Here is a 12532-nt window from a genome sequence, read left to right as displayed (position 1 = left end):
CTCTGACATGGAAAAGATGATGTTGCTTTTTCCTTTGGGCAGAGAAGGGTGGAATTATAGATCTTAAGTTTTGCAACTCATACCAGCTGCAGGTCACCATGAATCAATCTGATCTCCAGTCTCCAAGAACGTAGATTAAATTATCAGCGAAGCATCATTATAAACAGGAGAGGGTTTACAGTATTTTCTTTTCCTGTCTTGCACCACAGATGTAACAAAAGCCAAGGGACCCAGCCTGGCTCAATGCCATAGCACTTCTAGAAGAGTAGGATTTCAAAGGCTTGGGTAGGGGGACAGGGAAACGGGGACAACACAGAAGATCAACATTTAAGTGTTTCTTCCATTGCCTGTACTGCGTGGGGGATGAGACCATGAAGCTCTGGCTCCAGGTTTTTCTCATCATAAAGACATTTCTAAATGGTGATATTTAGCTCCCTGAATTTCTGGGCAGAAGGAAGCTGGTGCAGACATCCTGGGATCTGCTGTTCTTGTATGTATATGGACCGGTCCCCCTGAAGCTCCATGCTGTTTGGAGTCCTGATGGAGGTGGCCAGAGAGAGTCATCAAGAAACTTGCAGAGGCCTTCTGCTCTGTTTCCATTGCAGTTCAGCAGTTCTGGGGAAATGGGTGGAGGGGAGGTTGTTCTAGCAGTTACATATTTAAGGCAGGTGGCCGTTTTAAAATGTACGTTTCAATTTTGATTGCAGTTTTTTAATTGCATTTAACAGCGTCCCTGCTGGTTCTCCATTCTGCATCCGTGCAGCCACGTTCTATTGATGGCCTGTTGTGATTTCAATGGAACATCATGGGATGTACCTGGCACGTCGGGCAGCACTGGATGGAGGTGCCTTTAGCCCAATGTACCTGGCATGGTAAGCGGCAACCAAGTGGTTAATCTGCATTCTACTGCTCGTAGTCTCAGCTTGTATAGCAAGGTGTTCCTGCTTTGCTGCAGCCCTGCACTGACTGGAAATCACTTTGCTCTCCTGATGTTAGTGCCTTCATGCACACAGGGCCCCTATCCTTTTCACCCATGGAGATTCCCCTTCCCTGGGCAGTTTGCCATGCAGTAGAGAAGGGCCTAGCCATGTCGCTCTCCTTGTTATTCTGGAACAGGAAAGAAAAGGGGCGGGGAAGTCATCTGACTTTTTTTTCTTCTCTCCTTTTTGGGCCAGGAGCTGGTAGCAGTTGAGCATGTATTGCCCACGTACCTCATGTCCAAATGTTGCCGCACAGAGGTACCAAACAGGCGCTTGCGTCCATACGCAAAGCTATAATGTTTCTGCGGGAGCCCTGCAAGAAGTGCTTCAGGGACCTGGGAGGGCAGTTCTGCCTGGCACTAATTGGAATGTAATAAACTAAACAAGGACCACTTTAAGTTTGCTGATGTGGTATCCTCTGCAAAATGATCCTCCATTCTCCTTCTTTCCACGTCCACACCTGCAACATCAGCTGCACATCCTGCTCTGTCCTGCATGTCGCTTTCTCTCCCTTCCCCAGCTCTGCAGACCTTACCTCGAGTAACTTGACATGGTGGTCTTACCTATTCTGAAGTGAGAGGTACTGCTGTGAGAAAAACAAGAGTGCATCCTGTTTTCTGCTTGAGCCCACCTCACAGAGCTTTTGCTGCTCTAATGCCAACGATGAAAATGCATGTTCTTGCCTCTGTTTCTGAGTTCTGCTGTCTGCCTGCTCCCAGGGGCTTGGGATAGGGAAGCATTTGGGATAACACAGTTCCTACATTCCTCCGTATGCCTCTGCTGCTCTGGAATGTGAATACCTTTAAAAGGCACAGGGCTAATGACCTGCCAACTGCAGCTCCTGGGGGGAAGGTTAGCGGCCATGAAAGCCCACTTCACAGATACCTCGGGAGAGTCCTGGAAGTAAGTTCTGTTGGGATGCGGGGAGAGGAAGATCAGATGACCCAGTGAGCAACAGGAAAGCTGTCTTCCCAGTGCGGTCTTTGAGTGCTCTAAAAAAGTTAGTTCATCTGAAACTGAAGGGTGCAGAAGTCACCTGTTTCAGTTTCACCCAGATCCAATAGCAGCTGGACACAGATTTAATGTCAGAAGTAAATTGGTGGGAAAGAGCAATGTAGAAAAAATAATTTAATTTTGTCTTGTTCTTCCCCATGCTCACAACTGCAGTGCCTGCTCAGTGCAGCGCGACTGCTTGGGAAGGTAGAGAAATAAGTAAGCAGGCCACTGTCTTTTCCTAGGTATATTGTAACACGCACAGTAGGCTAACGCTTTAACAGCATCTAATTTGATACATCACATCTAATCTGTTTGTTGGTTTTTATCTGCAGTACTGTTAGTTCACTGTTCAGGTGCTCGGTGTCTAGCCTTCTCATCCATCCACAAATCCTCTACGTGAAATGAGTGATTCCTTAGATCTGTTTTTGATTGATTCTTTGCTTCACTGGTGTTGCTTCTTAAAAGGTAAACAATATTCATACGCTGCAATCTATAACTCAGAAATGAAATCAAATAGCAACTCCTGCCAGAGGTTGCTAAGATGACACATTTAGCATTCATTCGGCAATTGCTTTTAGGAAGAGATTTAGTGATATTAAAGAGAATCAAATCTGTAGTGAATATGTAGATTTTTATAGTACTTAAAGAGGTGAAGGGATTCCTCTTCTCCTGTACTTTGGCAATCTAATTTTCTGTGACATCCAAGAGTCTTTGTGGAAACTGAGAGAAAATTAAGGTTTTCCTGCTTTGTAGTGAGAGCAGCACAGCTCCTGGAGCAGTCTGTGTGTTCTGCTCAACCTTCATGCCCATGGGATCCCAGCGTGCCCCAGGCTGGGCACAGCAGCTCACAGTTACCCAGCTCCTTGGGCAATATTGCTTATGAAGATGCTATCGGCTCTTAGCTTGCAAAGCTGTTTGATGTGTGGCATCTGCTTGCAGCACTGCTGTATTCTGTGATTTGTGCCCTGTATTTTTCATGTCTCTGCATGTGCTGTGTCTAAGTGTCATGGATATGGTGGAGTTAGTGGAGAGCCTCAGTCTTGCTTCATTCCCTACTTGCACAAGAATATTTGAGCAGGTTCATTGGTCTGAAACCTATGTGTATTGAATGACTAGGAAGCAACCTGAATCTGAAAAAAACCCACCCATCTCTAATGCTATTTCTCCAAAGCCTTCTGTGATCCTGGTTTACATGCAAAGGAGTGAAATTTTGCACACCAAATTAAATGATAAAAGCCTGTGGCCTCAGTGAGATATCTAGATATTCTTAAGGTCTGGGGTTTGGTTGTTTTGTTTTGTTTTGTTTTGTTTTTTCCCCCTAGAAATGCATCAAAACCTTTTCTGAGCGAGGGCTCCTCTGAACTAGGAATATGTTTTTTCTATCTTTTTGCAGAGAACAGAAAAGGAAGGGGTCTTAAAAATGATACTGAGATACAAGAAATACAAACCACTGATTTTTCAAGGCTTTTTGGGTCTTTTGTTGTCATTATTGGTGGTGGAGATATTATCCAAATGTTCAGTGTTTGTTAAGAGCCAGTGTCTGCAAACTAATGGATAGCAAGGCCTTTATAAGGCTGCACCTGTCATTTGTTTGGGAAGATCTGCTCACTTTTACACTGGACTTAACTTCGTAGTTGTCTTTGGTCCCATGCTTTCAGCTAGAAGTGAGATCTTAGGAATGCGATAGATTAAGAAATAATGCCTGCTTCTCTTTTGCTAACAAGTTTTCCAACACATCCCTCTTCCCCCACCTCTGAAATGCCTCATTGCTAAAGAAGGGTTTGTAACTGATCAGCTCTGGAAAATATCTGGAATGGATTTATTTTTTGTTCAGGACTGCACAAGATACACAAACCAGGCTGATGCTGTAAAGCTTCTGTCAACAAAGGTACGTCAGTCAAAGGTGTGTTCTCTGACCCATGTTGCTGTCCTGGTAAAAGCCCTTGGTGGGCAATTCTGGCAAAATTTTAAACACAGGGCTCTAAACTTGGCTGAAGGTTTTGCTGCCTTGTTCCATTATATTAATTTCCTTGGGGTTGCTAAATCCATGTTAGACAAGGTAACAAATTTAAATTTGATAACATAGTGTTATAACGCTTAAACCTGACCACTGCTTTTAAAATCTCCTAAAGCTAATAGCCTACCTCATACTTATGTCCTACTGAACATGAATACTTCTGTAAAATCTGACGTAAGATAAACAGAGCTAATTTAAACAACTTGTACTATGCTAATTTTTATGCTGCAGAACATACTGAGGTTTAATAATAATGTTCTCTTCCTCATAAAGGTCAGTAAAAAGCAGAACTATAATTCTGCCCCTGTTTCCAGGGCTTTCCCTGCAGGCTCATTACCTGGTTTCAGTATCATTTAAGGCAGAAAGCAAAAAAAAAAAAAAAGTAAAAATCTAAAAATATTTCCTGTTAGTAGGTTCAGCAAACCTTGACTCTGCAAAGGCTTAAACATGTATACAGAGATTTCTAGACCTCTGCTTCAAGTGCCATGTGAATGGGAAATAAGCTCACTTTTACTTTAGTAACATACTTTTTTATTATTACTATTCTGTTTAGACAAAAAATATCGGCCGTGCTGCTTCCCTTCCTTTCTGATCTTTGTCCTTTATGGAACACTTACAGAATCCCTGGATGTGATTTTTGTTATACACATGGAAAAGCACCATTAAGTTTGCAGCGAAAATAGTGTAGTAGTAGGCTGTCTCTTGCTATTCTGGAGCAGGATGCATTTATATATATACACATGCTGTGTTATGGCAAGCCATGTTTTTGTCCTTCCCTATCAATGTATCTTCGTGACCCAGAAGTAAGTGCTTTTACTGGCCTAGCTAGATAAAAGTGGGTATTTGGTGCCTCTGTGCTGTTGCTTCTTCCTCTTAATCAGCAATTCTGGAAGCAAGCCACTAGAACGAAACACATTGCCTGCATGCTGCAACTCTGATGTAACTAATTACAGCAAAACTTGTTTTTGAAGTGCTCAACACTGTTCAGCGGTGGTAATCCCTGTCTCTATCACGTTTTTGTGATGCTGCAGGGTGAGTTTCCATGACAGAAACGCCATAGATGGAGAAGAAATAACTGGCTAGCACCATGGCAAGCCTGTATTTTCTCCTTTTGGCTGCCACCCTCTCTAAAGCCAGCCACCTCTGGGGACAACATCAATGTGCACAAAGGCACAGTTTGGGTTCCCATCCATGGCTGAAACAACATAGATCAGAAAAGCAGAGCAGCCATTTCGGCTGTGGGTCAAGGTGACGAGCCACTGAGCTCTGTGTGGATGCTGAATTAGGTGCTGGTGCACTGAACAGAGGCCACAAAATTCTACCAAATGCATAACCAAGTACCAGGCTGACGAGCTAACCAAGTGAAGAAATGTGGCCTGTGGAGGAAGGGAGGCACCTGCTTGGCAGATCTGTTGGTAAAAGTGTAAGTACCGGGCCAGTCAGGCAGCAACACTGGAGGGAAAATCTCATTAGTTTACTTTTTGTAGCTTTCCTCATACAGCAAAATCTTTTTGTTGTGGAGAAATGGATGACGTAATTTTACCACCTTTCTGCCAAATTAAATCTTTCTATCTATTAGAATCAGGTTTGAGGGAGGTTATTTTTAATATTGACAGTATCACTCCTTATTTCTTTTTCTTGTGCACACATACTTGACACATAGAGCAGTCTAATGCTTCATCATTTTAAATCTGATGGTACAGAATGTGGTAACAGGATTCACAAGCAATAAAAACATTAACTGATGGTGATTTTAAGAGAAAAGGTAAGCTTTTTGTTTCCATGAACTTACGGCCTGCTCCTCCTTCAATAAGAGAAATCTGTTTCAATAATATGATGAACTGGGAAAGGAAAGAAGGAAGTGGAAGGTAAAAGGTGGCTGTTCTATGTTTGGTATTTAATTCCTCAGAACCTCAGAAACTATTTTAAATCACCTTTACCAGACAAATATCCATTACAAGTAGTAGCTGGCACTTTTCAAACAAAAAAAAAAATCAAGAAAAAAAGTTTAAAAATTGATCTTGGATTCCTGAATGCAGCCCCGGATTTAAATTCTAGTTTTTATGTACTGTAGTATCTATGGAACATGCAATTGCAATTAGTTCTGATACACCTCAAACCAGGTATTTCCTACAGTCCATACTACTGGGAAAGCCAATATAAATATCTAAACTAAAACACATAGTGAATACTGTCTGTGAAATACATGAAGTACACAGAGTAAACCACAATTTTCCTCTCCTCCCAATACAAGATAGAGAGACTGTGACTTGAGATGTGTTACTTGACTCTATCGGTTTAACAAAATTCCTTCAAAACCAAAGGCAGGGCAGAATTAACTTAACAGTTCAGACTGAAGACATTTGATGGCATTTAGCTAGCTCAGCATCCTGAATTTCAGTCAGTTCAGGGTTGATTTTAGCCCTTCATGTCAATGGATTGGGATATGGACACTGCCAGGGGGTGGTTTTTAAAGCAGTCTCTCATACTCTTAAGGAGATTTCCCATTCACACCTCGGTGTGATTAATTCCATCTTCAATGGATTTAGTTGCTACATGTCATTTTCTCAACCCCAGAGCAGCTGGGTGTTTTAAGATTTCAACATATAAGAGCCAAGAAACAAAACTACATGTTAAAGCAGGGAAGCTGCAGCTTATGCTAATTATTTTACATGCTCAGATATGCAAATGGCAATGAAGTTGATGCTTCTTTTTTCTTCCTTTTTTTTCTTGCTCCTCATTCTCCCTTCAGATTTGTGTCAGGAGAGGGAAATGGCTTTCCCCTGTACCTAACCATTGTTCTTCTGATGGTATATTTTGAACAGTAATTCTAGCCAATGATGATTGCTTTTGCAAAAAGATATTTACAAACTTGATTTTTGAAAGACCTGAATCAAATCTTAGCATGAGAAATACTTCTCTCTGTGCTCCAAGCAGGATCACAGCTTGCAGGGCTGAATGTGCCCAGAGCTCCTCAGTCAGTGTTAAGCCAATCTATTAAATGTAGACTTGTTCAAGTGGAAACAGCAGGTTCACACCTCTCATCCTCCTGTTTTGCAGGTAAGGTGAAGGTGAAAGGAAGAGAAGGTGGAGATGGAACTGCCAAATCATGCCAAACAACTGCTACTGCAGCTGAACCAGCAACGAGCCAAAGGTTTCCTCTGTGATGTGATCATTGTGGTAGAAAATGCCCTGTTTCGTGCCCATAAGAACATCCTGGCAGCCAGCAGCATGTACTTCAAATCCCTTGTCCTGCATGACAACCTGATTAACTTAGACACGGACATGGTGAACCCCACTGTGTTCCGTCAGATCTTGGACTTTATTTATACTGGTAAGCTCTTAACGACTGACCAGCCCGGTGAACAGAACTTTAATGCTCTCCTCACCGCAGCAAGCTACCTCCAACTGCACGACCTGGCAGCTCTCTGCAGAAAGAAGCTGAAGCGGAACGGCAAGTCCTTTGCTGGCAAGGCCGGTGGCCTTGGTGTTGGGAGATCTGCCAGGAGTCAGAGACTTTCCACTGCTTCGGTCATCCAAGCTCGCTATTCAGGGTCAAATGAGGGGTTGAAGGGCTCGCACTCAAAGGAGCTGTCAAAGGGAAAGCTCTCCGATGATGAGGTCTTCATCAGCAGCTCCAACCAAGAGAACTGTCACTCCTTAAATAGGGGAGCCAGTAAGAATGGCGGGGGGGGCAGCAGTGCAAATGGGAGCACTGGTGACCAGGAGCTAGGCCTTGACCTGTCCAAAAAAAGCCCATCGCTCCCTGTTGCAGCCTCCCACGATGACACGCAGCACAGCGAAAGCCAGCATGGCTCTCCCCAATCTGCCTCAGCCCCTGCAGCCAACAGTGCCTCATCGTTCGACGAGTCTGGAGTCGGAGCTCCTCACAGCATGGCAGACAGCAGCGACCCCATGGAGATGGACCTGAGCGAAGAGTGCCACCACTCATTGACAGAGAGCAGCCAGCGCAAGGGCCTCCGGCACTCGTCCCGCAAGAAGGAGTGGATCAAGAAAGACAACGCCTTTGACCGAAAGGAGGGGGGCAAAGACAGGGATGAGGGTGAAGGGCTGCCCAATGGTATCCTGCTGGGGCCCTTGTCCAAGTCCGTGGAGCGGAGTCTGGCTGGGGCCTACGGTGCAGACCTACCCTACCCGTGTAAGGAGGAGGTGGAAAATGGTAAGGAGAACAGTGACGACAGCGGCCAGAGCGAGAGCGAGAGCGGCGGGCATACTAGTGCCAACTACGTCTACCGGCAGGAGGGGTTTGAGCCAGTGGCCTATGGTGACAACCTGTATGTCTGCATCCCCTGTGGCAAAGGCTTCCCCAGCTCCGAGCAGCTCAATGCCCATGTGGAGACGCACACTGAGGAAGACCTTTACATCAAGGAGGAAGGCACGTACGGCGGCAAGGATGAAGCCGAGGATTTGTCCAACCCCAACCAGTCCTACGCCGCGGAATCCCGACCCTTCAAGTGTTCAGTGTGTGAGAAGAGCTACAAGGATCCAGCCACGCTGCGGCAGCATGAGAAGACTCACTGGCTGACGCGGCCCTTCCCTTGCAACATCTGCGGCAAGATGTTCACGCAGCGGGGCACCATGACACGGCACATGCGCAGCCACTTAGGGCTCAAGCCCTTTGCTTGCGAGGAATGCGGGATGCGCTTTACCCGGCAGTACCGACTGACAGAGCATATGCGTGTCCACTCAGGAGAAAAACCTTACGAATGTCAACTGTGTGGTGGGAAATTCACCCAGCAGCGCAATCTGATCAGCCACCTGCGAATGCATACCTCTCCCACATAAGCCAAAGACTCCAGAATGAGCTTCGAGCCCATCCGCAGTGATTCACCTTTCTGTAGACTTGCTGCTTAAAAAAAAAAAAAGAAAAAAGAAAAAAACAAACAAAAAAGGGGGCAACTCCCCATACTCTGTTCAGTCATGGGAGGCCTAAACAAATGTAGCTTTAACATTTAAAAAAAAAGTTCCTTTTTTCCCTTTTTTTAAAAAAAGAAAGGTCCACAGCCAAGCTGATGCATTTAGACCAACTCTCCCTCCAAATCTTGGTGATCTGACAAGAAATGCCATTTCTTTTTCCGCACATTGACTTCATTGCCATACTGATTATCTGGAGCAGGTAGGGGGACCACGGGGAACTTTCAGCCTCTGCTGCCTCCCCTCTCCCTGCCTCTTTCTTTCATATTACTGTCACTCTACTCACCTCCTCTCTTAAAACCAATCTCAGTAGGGGCATTTCTTGCAACTAAAAAGAAAACAGACCTTTTCAGTGGCCTAAGTAGCTGTGAAATAATGTTGCATTGCATTCACGAGCGCGGAAGCTGTGTCTGTGGACCATCTCACAGGGTTGGCAGCCCCTTCAGATACTGTGGGAAAGCCACAGCAGTGGTGGAACCCACCACCCTTCCCCTGGGCTGGCGATGGTGGGCAGAGCAGTCTACCTAGGTGTGCACCAGCGCAAGTACTTTGCTTGAAGTAACGTCGATGCCTCGCTCACCATACCTCCCTCTTTTGGTTTTGATCTTTATCCTTGGCACACGTAACCACATGCCACCTTTTCCCACAAAACACACAAACCTCTTCTGCCTTACCCATGACTGAACAGGGACTGGATGCCCTGGGAATTTCTTTCAGTGAGCAGGGGGTCGTCTTTACTTTTCTAGTAGTTTCGTATGAATATTCTTTGCTTAGAGGTACTTGTTTTATTAAAGGAAAAACCATTGTAACGTTTATGTGAATGTTTGAACTGGAAGGTCTGAGGTTAATTCTAGGGTGGGTGGGTGGGGAGGGGGTTTGATGTAGGCTGGACTTGCTACAAGTTCCTTAGGTACTTTTTTATTATTTTTTATTTTATTTTTTGTGTGTGTGTATGTTTTTAGCTTTCCTCCCTCACTAAAGAGCAAGTCTGTGTGGACAGACTTGTTACCTTTGCTACCTCTTGAATTCATGAGAACAATAAGATGGTTAGTGAAAGATTAGGCATTTTTTTTTCTCTTATTGTAAGTAATTAAATGTATAAAAGTAGAAGCTAAATTAAAGTTAAGGGATTTTTACCACCCCGTCCTTCCATCGAAAGTCAGCTAGAGAATTATTGAAGCAAAGCTTGGCCAAAGACAAAGCAAAAAATACACTGAGCCAGAGGCTGTGCTGGCTGCTTGGACTGGCTCATTCGCAGTCTCTTGGCTGTTTGTAGTCACTTTTAGATATAAGAAGAAAACCTCTCTGAGCTTTCTGGGCCCTTTCCAGCTTTGTTTATTGAATCTGGATACTATGGGGAGGGGAAAATGTCCCCCTCATCTTCCACTCCCCCAGCACATCTGGGTCAGTCTGTAAACACCTGGCAGGACAGAGGGTGAGGGCATAGCAGCCTATAATTTACTAGAATCCAGAGTGCAATAAGGTGGGGGAGAGGAGGAAAAAGCAAACCAAAGTGTTTCATATCCTCCCTTTTAGACAATTTAACACACGCACACAAAAAAAAAAAAAAAAGAAGAAAAACGAAAAGAAAAAGAAACAAAATGTTCTTGCAACATCTGCATAAGACATCACAGCCAACAGCTGCTATTGGTTTAGGAGAGAAGACAGAGAACTTAGCCCACCGATTCTTGGCCCCCTTGACTTTGTTGGCGTGACCTTGTGGAAAGCTGTGGCTTATTTCAAGCCTCCCATGACTGTGGTGGTAAAAATTCACAGCCAGTAGAATCATCCCTTCTGAATTGAGTAAGGTTTACACTTGTGTTTTTTCATTTTTTTAAAAATTTTCTTTTTCACTCAAACCAGTACAGTCGCTATGCGTAAGGTTTACCAAACCTCACGTTTTGTCTTTTTTTTAAAAAAAAAAAAACAAAACCAATTTTTTTCAGTTTTGACCAAAAAATAAATAAAAAAAAGTGAGCACGTTTGACTAAAACAAAGAAATATAAGCTTCATTTTCTATTGGGTTTTCTTTTGTTTGTTGTTTTTTTTTTTTTTTGTGTGTTTTCTTTCTTTTTTTTTTTTTTTTTTTTTTGTGTTAAGGTAGACTAGTCCATGAGAAGTTTTTGGGTCAATTGAATAAACTGAGGAAACTGGAATCCAGGCTCCAAGCAATAGACAACCCAAAGGCGCCGAGCCTTGGCCTGGCGTCACGTTACAGGGAACACGCTCGCCCCTCTCCCCGATGCTCCAGTGTGCTCCTCCCAGTGCCATTGTCCGCTGGCTCCCGGACGCCTGCGAGCTGTGGAGCACGCGAGGGGAGCATGGACTTCCGTTATTTTTCTAATTGTGCTGAGGTGCGCTGTTTTCTCCTGGGGGAGTTAGGTGGGTTTTTAGTGTCTTTAGCACTTCCACATTTTGAATATATATTTAATTCTTTTCTCCTTGATTTCTTGCCAACCCCCCCTGAGAATGTCCCCAAAATCATCTTTGGGGAGGACAGGGAAGGCTTTGCCATCTACCTTTTTCTCAGAGCAAGTCTCAGCAGGGCCCAGGGACAGCTGTGCAAGATTAGTTCCTAGGCACTTTCACCCTGCCTTTACCTTCCCTCCAACCATCCCAAAGCTGAGCTGAATCCCACGCTGGCTCCAGCTGCAGCCAGAGCAGGCTCCCCTTGCTGCCAGCTGGCTAAGGACCCATCAAGTCCAGATTTTCAAAACAACTTCTAGCTCCCTGAGTGAGAGGGGCCTGGCCGGGGATAAGCCCTGTCCCCCTCTGGGGGTTTTGGATGCGGGCTTCCCCCATTCACTCGCGGCCTTGCAGTTTGCCGAGATGGGTCCGCACCGCTGCGGCGCACAGCCAACGATGGGGACAACAGGCAGGTGTCTGTGCAGAAGCCACCCCTGGGACAGCGGCTCGAGCTGTGACCGTCTGAGCCAAGCCACGGAGCAGCCCAAGGCACGAGGAAGCAGTGGGCTCCTCAGCAGGCAAATAACCTGCTCCCCCTCACTTAATTCCATTTTCACAAGCAGGCCTGTGGGTGATATAGTCTCTCCCCCCCAGGCCCTCTCTTCATTTGTTCCTTAAGCCTTGAGAATCATGTCAAAGTTTCAGGACCCAATGCTATTTTTAAAAAACTTTTTTTGGAGCGTCTTTTTTTTTTTTTACTTTATCCCCTCCCCAGCACTTAAACAATACGACATAAAGTCTGTGTACAGCAAGAGTATTGTACAAAAGGAAATTTTGTTCTTTTTTCAAGTAGCTGTGTAAAGTTGTGTTCCATAGATTAAGTATAAACAACATTTTCCAAATTGTGACAATAATAATGAATAACTAATAATACTCAAAACTTCAGGGACTGTTTCAGGCCTGCTTGGGGCCTAAACACTCAACTGCATTTGTACGACATAGTATTGTATCAAACATTTTTCTGTATTTTAATGAGAAAGCAAAACACTAGTTTCATATTTAAGATTTTAAGAGTTTTAGGGTGGGGGGGAGGGAGTTGCATTTTTGTTTTGTTTTGTTTTGTTTTTTAATTTTATTTTAATTTTTTTTGAAATACACAAAGAGCCTCAAGAGGAATAAAACAATTTAAAAACAAACA

General features: G+C 44.3%; 1 protein-coding gene across 3 annotated transcripts; it reads left to right on the top strand.

The window, feature by feature from the left end:
• The first annotated feature begins 844 nt into the window (after window positions 1–844).
• On the top strand, window positions 845–9741 carry HIC2 (HIC ZBTB transcriptional repressor 2). 3 transcript variants are annotated; one of them, XM_009950887.2, is made up of 2 exons: window positions 845–872; window positions 7054–9741. In XM_009950887.2, the coding sequence occupies exon 2, from the start codon at window positions 7087–7089 to the stop codon at window positions 8797–8799; it is 1713 nt and encodes a 570-aa protein (XP_009949189.2). In that variant the 5' UTR covers window positions 845–872; window positions 7054–7086; the 3' UTR covers window positions 8800–9741. The 3 variants fall into 3 exon arrangements, with proteins under 3 accessions (XP_009949189.2, XP_086330335.1, XP_086330334.1); XM_086474209.1 differs by lacking the exon at window positions 845–872 and adding an exon at window positions 2422–2441; XM_086474208.1 differs by lacking the exon at window positions 845–872 and adding an exon at window positions 3844–3864.
• The last annotated feature ends 2791 nt before the right edge of the window (window positions 9742–12532 follow it).

Source organism: Leptosomus discolor, chromosome 16 (assembly GCF_034619465.1).
Source record: "Leptosomus discolor isolate bLepDis1 chromosome 16, bLepDis1.hap2, whole genome shotgun sequence".
Lineage (NCBI taxonomy): Eukaryota > Metazoa > Chordata > Aves > Leptosomiformes > Leptosomidae > Leptosomus > Leptosomus discolor.
Note: the sequence above shows the minus strand (reverse complement) of the source record. Positions and strands in the feature narration are given on the sequence as shown.